At 28.2% G+C, this 18,206-nt stretch overlaps 2 protein-coding genes across 2 annotated transcripts in view; one reads left to right on the forward strand and one right to left on the reverse strand.

The window, feature by feature from the left end:
* LOC100575680 (atrial natriuretic peptide receptor 1) overlaps positions 1–4,815 on the forward strand; it is a 93,768-nt gene extending 88,953 nt beyond the window's left edge. The window contains exon 3 of the mRNA XM_029487353.1: positions 2,931–4,815. Within this exon, the coding sequence (XP_029343213.1) occupies positions 2,931–3,397 (467 nt within the window). The 3' untranslated portion in view covers positions 3,398–4,815. The remainder of the gene's footprint in view (positions 1–2,930) is intronic.
* The window catches only part of LOC100159027, a 302,306-nt gene that overhangs the window by 176,232 nt on the left and 107,868 nt on the right, over positions 1–18,206 (reverse strand). The window lies entirely within an intron of this gene.

Genomic DNA, 18,206 nt, shown 5'->3' on the forward strand with positions numbered 1-18,206 from the left:
TTTTATGTATATATATACACTATAAAGTAAAATTGTTTTTAATAATTAATACATTTTTATTGTAAACAATTAAATGTTATTATTTTTTTTTACTATATCCCTAATATCGAATATAATTTAACAATCTGTCACAATAAGAGAACATAATATACTATTATACCGGAATATTTGTTATATATTCTTCCCATTTTATATTTTAGCATAGATATTTTTTTGAGCTTGTTTATTCTGACGGTAACCAATTTCGCGTAACTGATGCTTATCGTCATGGAAACGCAAATCAACATAATATCTATGATCCCTCAATTTTCCTTGCAGAGGAATAATATCAAGTACCGTGGCAATTTAGCATCCTCATTACTTTAAAAGATTCAGATATTTTGTGTACCTATGGGCTGGAAAATTATGATATTTTTTTGTTTTGTTTAAGAAGTTTACTATTATAGTGTTTAGGTTTATTAAATTTAAGTACCTATTTAAATACTTAAATAATTTTTAAATATTTTTATATACATAACTAAACTATAGATTTATAGATGGACGAATATGTTAAATGTAAAATAAATCTATAAAAGAGGAAAACTAATATATTCGACGGGCACAAACATCACGAAAAATCGCTAACAATGGGATTTTAATTTCTAACGCTTTATCTATCACCATAGATACGAATAAAAAAATAATATTATAATATTAATTCAACTTACAGGCTATATAAATAATAACAATATAAAATATCCAGACTGACAAACCATCTACGCTCGGAATCGTTTTTTTTATGCAATGATATTATTTCATTGAATTCAAGTTAAATACAGTTCATTATACATTGATCCACCTGTAACCTACTGTACAACAGAGCGACATCCACTTACCCAATTTTGTTAAAAGTGCTAGGCTATTTTTTTTAAAATTATTATACAAAAACCGAGAACATACAATAATTAGGTATTCCGTATCTAATGCTTTTCATTGGAGTGTACATGAATACATCGTAGTGATAAATTAAGTTTTATATATTCTTAATTTTCATTTTCATTAAATGTGAATTTAAAACTATGTTTTAGTACCTAATTGATCGATTTATTTTTATTCCTTTTTTTGGTTTCTTTCTTTGTTTTTATGTTATTTTTTATCATGCGAAATATTATTTTTATTTTTAGTAGTTATACGAGTATTGTGGTCTTCAAAACATTTTATCCGTACTCTCAAATCGGTTGTTTAATAACTTTTTTTAGAATCAATAAGTCAGTGAATTTTTTTTTTGAAACTTTTAGTTACTTATGCTAGGTTCCTATTTATAGAGTTGTTTTAGTCAATGATTCTGAAAATATTGTATACAGTGTTAACTTTGAAAGTACCTATCTCATCATTAATCAATTTCAATTGGTTATCACATAAATTATGAATTACCTATTGATATATTAAAAAGTACTGCAAGTTTATCGTAGGCAGATGGAATGTTAGCTCGACTAACCGCAAATCCGTGGGGTCACTATATTTTCTTGTATTACTATTATTGTTATTGTTTAAGGCATCAACTGCGTGGTTGTTACCCTGCGAGTATATTATTATATTAACAAAATACATTCCACATACACTACGTTACGTTTGTCTATTTATATTCCTACATTAATTTACTTATAGGTAGTTAATGTTTATTAAATTAATTGGCAGAGCTCAGCTTTGTTGATGAAACTATTTATTTGTTTTCTGGATGCATATTCAATTATAGTGATGGTCATATCAAAAATCGTCCAAAAGATATGACTGAAATGTCTCAGTGCCAAGTGCCAACGTTCAGTTGTTTAAACTGTGAGCGGTCGATACAATTACAACACATAATAGTATGTATGTATAGAGTAAAGTGGGCGTTCTACTAAAAGGCATTGAGACACTCTTTCTAAACTTATAGGTGGGCAGGCGAAAGCAAAATTACATTTACGCGCTTCCTTACTTTCTTATGAACGCATAACTTTGTTTTTAAGCAGGGTATAATTTTTTTCGTTTAACCGTCGTAATGTTACTGAAATCGCGTCGTTTCAAAGACAATGTCACGCATTGGCAATAATGTCAATTTTGAAAAAAAAAACTCATTCCCTTAATCGTAGCTTTTATATATACACCACGACGATTAAATAATATGTCATCGAAACCAGATTTAGCACACAATTAAATAATAGCATAAAATGTGTACCTATAGTACAATAAATTTAAGGTTCCGAGTAATATAATAATCAACTTTTTTTATGATAATTTATTTAATAGTTAAACGCTATAATTGTTTTATGTTTTAATTAAAAATAAATATTCAATTTTAGCTCGGTGACTAATAATATAAGTGCAAATTTCATTATCAACAATTTAATGCATACAATTATTTGTGTAAGACATGTCAATTTTATAGGACCTCATAACTCAACATTTGAACACATATTTTGATATCACATTTTGAAAAGTGGTTATCAAGGGTTCTGTCGAAGCAGTATAGTGTGAATACATACCGTATTAACGGCCATACCGGCCGCCCCGATAGCCTCAATCCGACACTAGATCATAATTTATTATAATTTATAGTTATAAATTAATGATAAAAATAATAATAAGTATTGGTAGGTATAGCTAAACGTACCTGCCACTGGTTAACCGGTTGTGCACGCACATGCATTGCAACACGTGTAACACATAACGATATGATAATATTACATAGTAGGTACCTACTATAGTCTGTCCAGCGAGAGAACGCGTCGCGCACCGACCGAAACTGGTTCTCCCACGCAACACCCTGCCATGGGGGAATCGGTTTTGATAGCAAGGTGACGCGGAGGGATGCGCAGAATCGGCCCGTTCTCTCGCTGGAAAGTGTATAATATATACTTATACCTCACCTAACCCAAACTAACCGCAATCTCGGCGTGTCCTGGTTTCAGATCTGTTCCTGGGACCGGTGTGCGACTACGTGATTGCACCCGTGGCGCGGTACGCGGGCGTGTGGAAGATACCGGTGTTGACGGCTGGCGGGCTGGCCGAGAACTTCAACAACCGGGAAGAGTACCCAACTCTGACCAGGATGATGGGCTCGTACAAGCTGGTCGGCGACGCCTTTCGGCACATACTGCACGGGTTCGGCTGGAACGTGGTCGGTATGCTGTACTACAATTACGGTCTCAACGCGCTACAGATGGGCAACTCCAAGTGCTATTTCACGCTGTCCGCCGTGTTCATTGCTCTGGGGATGAAGCCCATGTACAAGAGCTTTAACGACACCGACAGCAGAGAATCGTTCAAAGAGCTGCTCACCGAAATGTCGCACAACGCACGAAGTGAGTGTCGTCCGGGGCTTATACGCGTCGTCGCGGTCGCCGCCGTCATCGTCGTAGCCGGTCATCGTCAATAATAATATTGTTGTTGTTGTTGTAGTTAACGAGGGAGGGGAAGGGTAAGTGGGTGGGTGGCTTTTTCCGATTGTCGCCTTTCTATAGTACGTCTCAAATCTTGGGCGAGCGTTGGAAATGAATCGAGTCAGTTTTTGACGTTTCAATAATATATAATATTCAGCAGATTAAAAAAAATATCGCTTTTATTTTTCGTCGGTAAAAACGAAACGTCATTTAACATTTCCTATCTATTAAAATGTATTTTTCCGAGAAAATATCATGATTTTTTAGAGGTTATTAATATTAAAAATGTCAAAAATCTGACTTGACCCCTTTTGACCACGCGCCGAAGATTTATCGATCCAGACTGGCCGATTCACGAACCAAAACTGGTGCGATTTTGTTTCAATGATTTGATGGTTGTCGTCGTGGTCGATGGTTATGAAAATAATTCTGTCCGTCGACCTTTGTTTTAAAAATATCATTGTCAGATTAAGTCGAATACATTTTCGTAATACTCACTAATACAATATCACCATCTCTGGTTACATAATCCGAATCTGCAACATATTCAATCGTGTCATCAAAGAGCATTGAGCAACTGAAGTATTTGCACTTGAATACCTAATTTAATCTAACTGTAATAGAAAAAAAATTATCGATTAAAATCTACAAATATAACAGGCACTTATTTTATTTTTCACATGGACATAATATTTTATGGATTATTTGTTATTACGCGTTTTCTTTCTATGTATACTACGCAGAATACTATTTATATGGTTTATAGCCACAACAAATTCCACTCGAAACGTTTTTAATCTTAAACACATAGGCGCAATTTAAACTTTTGACTCGTGGGGGGAGGGGCTAAATATATTACAGGCAAGCAAACCATCGCAATATAGCATTTTAAAATTGTATGTCCCAGATTTTTTTGGGGGCTACGGCTGAGTTTGGGGGTTTAACACCCCCAAGCTCCCCAATTTGCGCCTATGCTTAAACAGTTATATCACCAACGAATTTAATCATTAAACCCCTCCAGTTTCACTACTTAAAACGTGACATTGTTAGTTAGGGTAAAAAGTGGAAACAAGATATGTCATAGTTATTGAATTACTACGTGCTCTTCATAAAAAATTAATTGTGTCTGAGATGTTGAGTGACTTTTTAAATAATATTCTTATAGTACCTATAATTAGAACCAAAAACCCATAATTATGAAAACCTCTTTAATTTGTTGGAAAAATTTCCGTAAATTGATCACTAATATTGTTTAAATAGCACTTCAAATTTAATATTAAATGTAAAAAATGTAAAAAGGACGAATGAACTGTAAGTCAGTAAAGTTAATTTCGTTGGTTGATAAAAATTATTATAAGCACGATACATAAATAATTGAACTTTATATTTGATATAAGACTTAATAGGTACCTAATTGATATCTATTGCTTTCCGAACCATTTTAGTGAATAAAAAATCATATTTCCTAAAGATTTATATTTTTTGATAATGGGTAAAACGTGCTTAGCTATATTAATCTCAAAATATTAATTTTGATTGACATTATTTTTTTTATAGAGAAAAAAATAATAACTTTTTGATAGAACCGAACCTTACAACGAACAGTATTTTACTTTGATTTCTACCGTTTCCTTTTTTGAACATTTTTGTTCATATTAAAATAAGTTAAATAACTTTTAACTTGTTTAAAAAACCATAAGCAATATCATAAAAAGCTATAGTTCACTTTTATAATATTATGTTATTGACTATTGAGTATAACGACTTTTATACCTAATAAAATATCAAATACTCACTGAACTTTGAACTTGATATACATGTTGTATATATAGATATACTGCTATCGCATTACCTAAATATATGCTATTCGAAAGTGTTTACTTAAAGGAATCACATAAACTCAATGAACATAAAAAAAAATATAATATAATTCATGCGTAAGTTCAGCGTTGATAATATGTATAGATACAATGTAATTAAAAACCATTTTTTTAAATATAGATCCGTTGATTGTTTTTGTAAAAAAAATATAAATCTAATATGTATATACATTTTCATTGATTAATTAATAAAAATAAATAATTACTGAACATTAAACGAATACCGGGTAGGTAATTACAAAAAAAAGTAAAAACGTAATAGATTAAAAGTTATTTAAGGTAGGTATTCAAACTAAACCGTGACGGTTTAGACTTCAAAGATAGCTGATAATTATCAGAAAGAGAAGGGTATACACGGATAAATGTAATTATGTCTGAATCACAAATTATATTTTGTAGTTAATTAACGCAAAAAGTTGGAGTAACTATGTATACATCTTTCGAGACATATTTTTAGACAAACTCAGTATTTTTATTTTTTGCCTACAATAATATTAGTACATTAGATGTCCTTAACCGACGTGGAATAGGAACACGTAGTTTGATACCAAATCAAATTATGAATGTTTCAATAATAATATCGTGATGTTCTTTAATCATCATAAACAATGTCTGCAGATGAGAAAATATCCGGTCAGTAGGTTAGCGCGTTACAAAACAACAACTACCGTGATGGACAATCAGTTTATCTCCATAGTCTTTGGTCAACTGAACATGTTCACATAATATCTATAAAGTATAAACCGACATCGCTGCTGTCACGTTTTCGTATACCTAAAATACATTTCCATTTCGTTTCACGTGCATATTGTTCGTAATATTATGAACGAGAACGCCACTGCGTTATTTAACAATTATGACCATGAATTGCGCAGTCGTTTATATCGGCCTTATTGGCGGTCTCATATACCAATATAATAATAATAATAATAATAATAGTAATAATAATAATAATAATAGTAATAATAATAATAGTAATAATAATAATAATAGTAATAATAGTAATAATAGTAATAATAATAATAATAATAATAATAATAATAATAATAATAATAATAATAATAATAATAGTAATAATAATAATAGTAATAATAATAATAATAATAATAATAATAATAATAATAATAATACTAATAATAATAATAATAATAGTAATAATAATAATAATAACAATAATAATAATAATAATAATAATAATAGTAATAATAATAATTGTTCGTCATATGCAACGAATTCAGGGCGACCGTGAAAGCTCCCGTTCCATTCATCCCAATGCTGATGTATATAGATACCTACATACTTTACAATATAATATGTACATATTATATGGACGATAGCTGAAGTGACTTAAATAGGTGCAAGTCTTATAAACTTCCTCTGCCAGTCCGCCCCCGCCACCACCGACACCAATCGTTTGATCAAACTGACGAGTCGTCGACGTCGTTTTTTGGTCAATGTACCACTATGTGTATTTTATAATATTATGTTCTTTGTCCCGTACATTTTACACTGTTGCACAATAAACCCCTCCAATGTTGTAAACGCCCGCTAAATTAATATAACATTTTGGTTTACGATGGACGAAAAATGATCGTGTTTATAATAATATAGTATTAAAATATATTATTAAATATTATATTATTTAATAGATTGCCTACCAAGTGAACAGTGGCGTACCTGTGGGGAGGCAACAGGGGCATCAACATGATGACGTTATCATTACTATCTACGCTTTAAACGAAGTTTATTGTTTTTTCCTTGTTTTGTATTAAATATTGTTTGAATTATTTTTTAAATAATTAAATATTATTCATTATGTCGAAATCAAACATTCAGGAACAATTGACTCAATGGGTATCAAAAAAAGCTGAAAAGCGTTGTTGTGATGACAGCACTGGACCCATCACGAAAACAGTTGTAGTTGACGAAGTTATTGATTTATTTGCTGGCAGTAAAAAAAGAAATTTGATTTTGTTATATGATTCATATTTTGTTTTAGATTATATTATAATTTATAACCATAAAAAATTGTGCAATTAATTTATGCCCCCCCCCCCCCAAAAAAAAAAAATGTTTCACAGGTACGCCACTGCAAGTGAACGAGATTTGTCCGTAGAACGTATGTAAAACAAGTATAGGATACGGTTGTGTTTTGTCGTTCTGATTTAGAAATTATGTCGTTAATAATATTATTGTAAATTTAAATATTGTCGTTGATCTAGATAATTTGACTGACGTTGACTTATATTTGTCGCGTTCCTAATAAGCAGGAATTATATTACATTGCAGATGATGTGTTTCACGGCAATATAAAACAAATTGTATACGCAGTATTACGTACTCATAATAATATTATAGATACCTAATATGTATTATTCCGATTTTTGTTTTTTTGGCCCATTAATTAAATACATACATTTTAATTTAATTTAATTTATTATTCGTTATAATGTTTCCTGAACACCCATAAACTTTAACTTAATTTTATTGATTGGGCAATAGACACATAATATCCTTGAGGCATTCTATACTTTGGTTATAAAATTGATATTTATAATGTATATTCTTAGTAAACGACATGTGTCGGAGTCGAATATTATTATTACAATAATATAATATACCTAATATCATAATTTTATCTCAATTTTAGACAGATATAATATTATTATGTGAAATTTGCTCTGCAATTTAAACGTATGATTGGTTATTACTAATTTATAAATATTTCTGCAAATAGGTAGATTAATGTATCTTCGTTGTAAAACCTGAAGGTTTCAATTAAAAAAAAAAAAAAAAAAACAACTAATCCATCACATAAAATGATTAATTGGTTTTTTATTTTTATGATAATTATTATTGGAAATATTGAATAATGAAATAGTATGACATATCTTCGCCAAATAATCATATTGAAACACGTTGTTTTTCTGTCACTGTTACAAGTTAATTAAGCCGTATTATTTACATACCTACCATGCTTAGGTAATGGAGAAAACATTTGTTATTTTAGGATGGTTTTTTTATAACATCCCGCGAAAAGAATAGCACTTTGTTTCAATTCAAGTGGTCTCCGTAAAGTTCGCGAATTTCGAGGGATGATGTCAGTACGAAAAATTAACCCTAGACACGCTAAATAACGGTTTAAGATTCCAGTAAAAGGTTGTAATTTATATGCCAGGTACAGAGTTTATGGTTGCGTCTCGCGGTATATAGGCAGAAATGTCGAATTGGGCTTAATAGTCAATTTGTGGAGATTTTACACAGTAGGCTGATTTGTATTAGTTAATGTCAAACGGGAGCGGGAGGCATTCAATTGAAGACTTGGAATGGATAAGTAAAACCGTAAATCACGTGTGTAACAAATACATATTACATATATATATATATATATATTCGAATAGAATGAAGGCAATGAGTGCATTTCTGGATGCGCCTTTACATTTTATTAATCAATGTCACCTATGTTTCCTAAATCAAACCATGTCAATATGATATAAATATTTATTTTCTCTTTCAAAAACTTTACACTGCAAACATTGAATATTCACTCAGATTTTTGTTGACAGTTTAAATGTTTTTATCGTAAATCAGTGTTGTTTTCACGTAAAAGATTTTTTTTTTATTTACCTTTATTGTGATTTACTCCCAGAATTTATTGTTGATGTTGAATATAATTTTGTTCTAAGTATTTCGTTTTAAATTGTATCGTTGTAAATAACATAGTGCATACCTTTAATACATATTTCAATGACATTATTATATTTACTAACAACCAAGTCTTGAAAAAAAACCAAATATTTACGTAGATATACCTATAGGTACCCTTAAATTCTACCATTTAATAACTTCTTTTACGTGTTTGGAAATGTTTTATCAAAATACGACAGGGAGTTCTTGGGTTTTCTTTTGTGGACGAATTTCGTGAAATTTGTTATAAATTACATTATTATATTTAATATCTAAAGCGTATGACGTATCCATATCGTATGATAAGTATATAACCCAAGTCAACAAAATATAAAAAACAGTTTAAACAGTTAAAATGTATAATAGAACAGAGTTTGATATTTCGCTATTAATTTCAATGATATATCTAAACTATCACGAATATAAAAGTTGAACAAGATTTTTATTTTTATATTATTATTTATTACAAATCCTGATTCATGTTTTATTTTTCAAACTGGTTATTTTTCAAAATATATTTTTTTTTACTATAGTTGCTGGTTCATAATAATTTCATTCAGTTATGGGGTACTGGGTTGCACAAACATTTTCTAACAGACCACAGTATTGTTAATAAAATATAATAATTTTTTACACGTGTACGTAATATTATAGAACGATTGTTTAAACAATTCAGTACCTATAAACAATACGTTTACTGTAGCATCAAATTAACCATAATAACTGAACTTATTTATTAAATGTTTAGTTACTCAACTAGATTCAGTTCCACTTAGTATGTGGAAAGAACTTATGTTCAATATGAATAAATGCACATTATACAGTACCTATAATATAATATAATCAGTAGTGAGACTAACCCATTAACCCTTTTTGAAGTGTAAACAACAGAAATTAAATAGATAGATAATTATTTTATATTTTAAATAATATAAACACACCTACCTAACTAACATACATTTTATAAATTTATTGTCGTATAATATTATTAACAACGAAAGTAGATCACAATAGTTCTATACAAATAAAGTATGTTTCGAGTATCCTAAGAGGAACCACACTGCAGCCTATAATTACGTAGGTAATGGCTTTATTATCTATTATGAGAATTTTTTTTCAAATCAACTAATTTGGACAACACATAAAACATAAAAAACCTAAACAAGTTAATGTGTTAACTAGTTTTTCATATGCTATCGTTTTATTAATTCAAATGGTTATTTTAAAGTTAGAGTAGGTAGTCTTCGGTACTCAATAATTTACAACTCATTTGTGTGATGGTGAATGATTCACGAATTGCGAAAAATGAAATAAGAAAGGTAAAATCGAATTACATAATAGCTACCTATTAATATTAGTTAAAATGAATAAATACTCATCCAAAATGGCTAATTAAACGAAAAACGCACGGAAGTCATATTAATCAACAATGCATTCATATAAAATACAAGCAAAGATTTAGGTTACAGAAATAGTTATATGTTCATATTATAAGGGTCTCTTTGAAATAGGTATTTGAAACATGATACGAGTGTTTAATATGAAATGAGGAAAAGGAAAATTAGTTTTTTTATAATACAGTGATATAAAGCGTTAAATATGTATACAAGTCATGTACCTAATCTTAATAAACGAAAGCTTCTTTGATTAAAATTACGAAACAAGTACGGAAAGTTTACAATTTTAGTATATGCTTCGCATATAGGTACTTCGGTCAGATTAAAATATTTTTACGATTTACCTTTATATTTAAATATTTAACACTGTTCAACGTTTAGCTCAATTTTCATTAAAAAAAAAATTAAAGAGGACATAGGGTACCATAATATAAGTTTTTTTTTTATTGGTTGGTGTTTTAATTTAAGTATATTGTCTTTATTTTTCAGCAGATTTCAAACCTTTGTTTCACGAAATACCAATTAAGTATATTTTAAATTACATTTTTTTTCTATTTTTCCTTTTAACTTATAAAATTAATATTTTATCATTTAGTTTCATTATTTAATTGTATTTATTATAAATAAATTAAAAATCTTACTACGAATATTTGTTTTATAATTTTCTATAGATTTTTATTATTTTGTAAATAAATTTGAGTAGGTAATAGGTATATTAAGTTATTTTTATTTTATTACATGTAATTTCTAGATTTTGTCCGACAGAAACTATTTAGTTACATTAAAGCCGAATAAGTAACAATTTTGGTTTGGATATGATTTTGTTTATTAGTTACTAGTTAGTATTTACTTACTAAATAGTTACTTGAATATGTATAAATGATATAATTTAAATTATGTGACACAGGTAACTGAACATTTATAATTACATTGATAATAATACCATGCATGTGACTGTTCTAGTTATTCATAGTAATGATAATAATCTGATTATAACGATAGTTATCCAGTATTTGAATACTAATGACTAATCAGATACCTAGTTTACTATATTATTAGGTATTCACATTTATTAATAACAGTGATTGACATTTCTAAGTGAATTTGTATACCTATAATTTGTTTGATTAAATCAAATATAATCGGTTATCACCAATTGCTGATTTAAACAATTACTATTCAAGTAGAAATTATCATTTGTAGATAAAAAAAAAAAAAATCTTAAGATTATCATTTTGCATACGTGACTGCTTAAGTTATTATATTTATTTGTGTGATAATTGTTTTTAATCGTATTCATAATTGTCAGTAGGTAGTGCCTACCTATCTGCACGGTTTAAGCGTAGTTAAACACTTTTTGATATGATCTTAAAAAAAACTTCAATTTACATCTATACCACGATCGTTATTTTGCAATACGTTTTTTGATAAATTTATATTTTATGTATAAGAACCACCCTTTTTGTTATTATTATTTTTTCAATTGTTATACGCATCCCAAATAAAAGATAAAATACGAGCCCATAAATATTACGTAACTGTGTAAGAGCACGTACAACTCTCCTCTCATTTGTTATTTACGAAAACAAGTTTATGAAATGGCCGAAAAAAATATAAGACATTACTACCTACCTAGATCGTCACGCGACCAAACGTTTTACTCTATACCGGTGTTCCGGTTTTATTATACAATTTAGGCTAAACGGTCCACACATCCGATTCGAGTTAGATATTTTACCATGAGCATTGATCGTGATACTCGTATTATGTCACTTAGTACTGTTTAATATTACTATTATGTATAATTCATATGTACTGAGAGAATATTAAACTCAAATAACAAACCGTAACACCGGAATTCACGTTGTATTAAAATTAATGTAAAACAATAAAATTCAATGGATAAAAATCTGACCCAAATATTTGTATTACGTCACCTATTTGGTTTATGTTTCATGCTACTCCACATATTTTGATATTATGTTGGTATGTAATAATTTACCAGCTAAAGTAAAATTATGTGACCAAATGGAAATGTATATACTCGATCTATTCGAATAGGGTGCATAATGATAATTATTAACTGACGTATATTACTCATAAACTGTTATATATCATCTATGTAATTATTTTTTCAAAGTTTTAATATATTTTTTTACCAAAAGTCAACTTGTTTATGTAGTAATTATTAACACGTTCAATATTATTTCACATTGTAGGTGTAGGTACCCACGATAATGAATCGCGCTGCCATTCACTCAAAATAAAATGAATCCACGAGTTACCGACGAACACAAGCCAATTCTCATTACTATAAATGATACAGTGGAAAAATTAAAACGTGGATATTTAAAAAAAAAATATTTATTACATTTATGTAAAAATTAAATGAAAATGTATTAATTATTTTTGGTATTGCGCGTAGTATATAGATTATAGGTACACTAACTGATGCATTATATTATTTAAATTTATAAATTTAGGTATTTTATCAGTTGTTATTTTAGCATTATTACATAGTTATGTACCAATGTGATGAAATATTACTGACCAATATACAACGAATTCTTATCCATCCAAAACCGAGAAAAATAATTTAAAAATAGCTCTAATCTTAAATCTAACTTATCATTCGAGTGGTGAGAAAGATACGAATATTCATGTGGAATGATAAAAAAACAACTCGTGAAAGCAACATACATATTAATACATTACATACATATAATAAATGTATTAATAGGCCGACAATATCAAGTGTCAACTACGTATTGACATTATTTGACACCGGCAACCGGTGTAATAATACGTCAATTACGTGTTGACATCGGCATTGAACTTCTTAAACTACTTATAAACAACTTTGATACCATTAACCTACTAAGAAAATAAAAGTAAAAACAAAGGAGAACATTACTTTTCGTAGTTTTAAAAAAAACATTATCAAATAGACGAAAAAAATGGTCGTTCTGGAAGTTAAACAGTATTTTTTACTTTTGGTCAAACAAATATTAATTTGTTTTGATGCGCCTAAGAAATAATATGCGGTTTTATTTATGTTTATTTTAGAATTTTAAAACCGTACGTGAAAACTAAAAAACTACCTGTGTTAAGTATTATATTTTAAAATTGAATAATAAGACGTAAGAAAACCTGAAAATATTGTTATACCTATCCACACATGTCTAAAAATTACAAAAAAAAACAACGGTTTATTTATTTTATGAATATAGGTATTATACATTGTTTATAAAATCAAACTATCAAAATCAATAATTGTATACTCATGTTTATAAATAATACTTCGTAAATATGTTTTTTGTTAATAATTGTGTTATTATGCTTGTACAGTTTACCTACCTATCCAATTTTAATTTTATGGACAATGCCGTTCACATAAACAGGGATTACCTACAAATGTTACATAGGTATTAGGATTAATAGAAATAAAATAATACGCTCAAGTAGGTTAGGAAATCGGCTTAGCAAGTTGCCCTGATTCCCTTTAGAAAATACGGTAGTAGAAAAATATTTGTTTATTCTTATAAATTGAGTCACGATTGTAGTTAATCTGTTAAAAATTATAATTTTATAAGTAATTGTTCTTACTGCAAATTTCTTATAATTTGAACATTTATCACAGAACAAAAAACCAAACAATTATTGTGTTTCTTAACCCTCAGTACACGTCATTCAAGAGAATGAATAAAAGAACAACATCAGTAATCTCTCTCAGTTTATCTTTTTGTGTAATTTTGGCTTGAATTTCCCGAAAGGATTAATCGTTTTACAATCAATTGAAATGAAAATAAAAATGTCTGGCATCCGTACGACTATATTATAATAAGCGGATTATTTTCATTAGTTCACAAATGTTTTCCATTATAATTTATTCTGAAAAGTCCATGTTCTATAGCTGATATTGTGATAACTGTAATTTAATCCGCTGCGGTAACTCGTTTAGAAAATCTGATATTGAAATAATAGCAACTTATAAAATATTACATTATTATGCGGTCTATCGGTGCAGCAGCTGTGCGGGGATTAATTATTTATTAAATCATTGATAGCAATAATAATTGTTGTGTGCTTCGAAAAGAGTGTTACGTCAGAGGTTAATTAATTCGGGTGTCAGGTTTGGCCGTGATTAGCCTTCCTAAATAATTTTACCTCCCACGCGTGCTATTCGCTTTAATTGTTGTGATTTGATCGTCCCGCCGTTTCGAATCTCCATCGTATTGTTTCAATATAATATGCATTATGCTCGTCTTACATAGCCGGCTATTGACATAGGGTATAGTATAATTTTATTTGCATACAATTAAAATTTATTCGGTTATCGTGTTCTGCAATTAAATTATAATTATTAGGCATAGGTATTTGCGTTTGATGAAAAATATAGTATTTATACTGATAGAAACACAATATTATATTTCAATTAAGTGCGATAAACAAAGTTACTTATATTGAATAGTACAACAATAACAATTTTTAACTACAAAATGCGCATGACTCGGTTTAAGATAAAAAACAAATAAGACCTACTAGATAATAAGTACACTTACCTTTAAATTGGATAGTGGAAATAACACGGGGTAAAATTAATTTATTCTTAAAATGTACCATGTTATGCGTTACTAAGACGTAGTATACTTATAATAACACGCATGTGGGTATAACGGCCTTTTAACACATGCATATAAATATTTACATTTTAACACCTATATAGGCTCTAGAATATTCAATTAATATCAGACATCAGTGTTGTAATGGATACTCTTAACAATTATTGTTTGAGTAAATAAGACGTACTTCGTATTTTATTTACGTGATATTTGTTACATGAATTTGATAGTTTTATGCCTACCTACATAAAATATTTCTATACATTTTAAGCAATCGATTACTTATAAAGTAAACTATACTTGTACGATATGGAGACCAAAAAAAAAAAAAAATAATAATAATATTACTGTACAATGTTGGACCCACTCATCCGTTAACAAATTCTCGGGTATGCCACTGGGTAGGCATGTAAATTATAATCATTGGTCATTTATGATTAAAAAATGTAATATAGGTACGTTTGTTTTAGAGGGAGTTTTTTGGTAACTCTATATTTATTTTTATCGTGCGTGTAACAAGGTTATATTTTAAATTTTTACGACGACTTATGGATGTTTGGATCAACCCGCATTTCGAACCGTGACTTATAATCACAGCACATTTGTATAGATTATAGCATAATATATATTTTAATCGGTGAATTATAGTCATAATATTATAATAAATTATTATTATTTTTGTGAACTCCGAAATTCCATATATAATAATTTATGATGGCCATATTATTGCACCATTTTTTTATGTTCATGTGCGATTTTTCTGATCAGAATCATGGAAAGATGAAATTTAAAATGAAAAATGACATATTATTATACATAATATATATATTAGATAAACTAAAGTTAACTCACAAACGTATCTGCATGAGTCACTGCAGTTACAATATTTTTAAAGATAACTTGAAACGACATGGTATAGGCTATGGCAGTCGTCCGTTGTAATCCTTGTGCTGCAAAGTCCTGAAGCTATGATAAAGGACTACACGTGATTTGACAGAATACTTTAAGTTCACACCAGTTCATTTCTTAGGTATTGTCAGAACAGATTTATTTCAATTTGAAATTATTGTTAAGGATTATTTTATTAATTTTTTCATCATTTATTCGTTCTCTAACTCGTCAATCGATTGATTTATCAAGCTCCAGTACTGTTCTTTTATCACGCGTTGTTTTTAATTTTATACTTATAAAGTACCTAAGTTAATTAATTTTCAGTAGTTCTGATTCTAATAATCGGTTGAACTTCGAATGAATAAAAGCAACTTTTATTTTCATAAAATAATGCATAGGTTATGTTGAAAAATTGTATGGTTTTCACACTTTGATAACTATAATGTCAATCTAATAGGTAATAAAAAAACACACTACTCATCAAAATTTTCTGTAATATCTTTTATATGTTTATACAAAATTAATATTGTTCAATATATTCACCGTAAACTGCTGTTCACACAAGTAAATTATAGGCCCATGATCTTTGTAACGAAATAAATGTGTCGCAAGGAATAGACTCCTACTATTTTTAATTACAGTTCTAATTTCATTACAAAAACCATGAGCCTTTACAATTGACTTGTGCATAGCTACAGTTCATGGTGGATATTTTGGACATTGGGCAATATAATACAAATAAAAAATATTACATACAATTTCAACCTGTAGTGGGTTCTTTATTACCTATTAGATTAGCATTAGTTATCACAAAATAATAAATTACTTTGTGTGTCCCGAAATTATTTCATCATGCGTACATTTTAATTTATTATTAAATTAGTGTAAAACCGTATCGCCTGAGAATATTAATATATATTTTAATATTGTAGACTACAGTATAAATTTATGATGCTGAACCAGTGTTTCGTTAAACTTGGCTTTAAATTAGGTAGGTACAAGAAGTTTCCGTAGGAAATTGTTTATACCTACTGTCATTATGTATAATAATTATTTCATTCATTCCACTGATACATTCTCGTTGTAGTTATATATTATAAAATGTAGGTATATTATGTCATAATTTCTGTTCAAGATAATACATTTTATTTTTTGGTCTACCAATATAATGCATAAATACACGTCAAGCTTCTGGTTTATATTATTAAATTATCTGAATTAAAAGAAAATAAGTTAATTTGATATTGTTAAAACGGGTATAAATTCGGTTTAATAATTATTCTGTTACAGTTTTTCATTAGTTGTTCTTATGTTTTTATGCCTAAGGAAAATACTATAAAAATAAAATATCATTAACCATAATATTTTTTTATAATTTTAAGAGTTTTACGTAAATAATTACTGGTCATATATGTATTATACAGTATATTATTTTATAATATTCAAAACATAGTAACATCAGATTGCATAATATGATGTAATTTCAGTGTAATAATGTAACATTAAACTGTTTAATAATTCTTGAAAAATCATTTATTCTTTTTGCAAAGGACGGAACAAAAATAATAATTTGATTATCCAATTTACAATATGGAACTTTCAAATATACGAGAGCTTAAAGACTTATTTACTGGTATATTATAATAATATACTATATTTATGAATATTTTAAATATATAATTTAACTTTTTTTCTTTTGTTATTATTTTTTGACGCGTAACATTACTTTTTAAAAGTTAACAGTAAGAAAAAAAAATAATAATGTAAGAGAGAGATCAGAAATGTCGACTTAGAGAAAAAAATCAGTTATTTTAACAAGTTTTAAAATAATGATCTTGGGAATCGTCAGCAATTATTTGATCGAGAAGATATTTTAAACCATGAAATAATTTTTCGATTTTTATAGTTTTATGCTATAAATTAAATATGTAATATTATTCAATTAATGTATCGTTTATTTTAGTTGTAATATCATAAGTTAAAACAAATTTAATTTTCACTTTTAAGACCATAAAATATAAAACAATGTTCCTACAAATTTCGTTAGCCACTACAAGTATTTTTTTAAAGGATTCAAATTTTTATAGGTGTGCATTTTTAAATTATAATTACATTTTAAGGTTATTTTTTGTATATATATATAGTTTGTATATAGTAGTATTACATATATATTATATAGTTATTACGAACTTCACATTTTAATTCAAGCAGGTTACTTATAATAATATGATGATAGGTACTAGGTATATAATATTATAATCAGATCTAACACATTTCAAAATCTTTAATCTTCATTTTAGATTCTGAGTGGAACGATTTTGCAATTGT

Source organism: Acyrthosiphon pisum, chromosome A1 (genome assembly GCF_005508785.2).
Source record: "Acyrthosiphon pisum isolate AL4f chromosome A1, pea_aphid_22Mar2018_4r6ur, whole genome shotgun sequence".
Lineage (NCBI taxonomy): Eukaryota > Metazoa > Arthropoda > Insecta > Hemiptera > Aphididae > Acyrthosiphon > Acyrthosiphon pisum.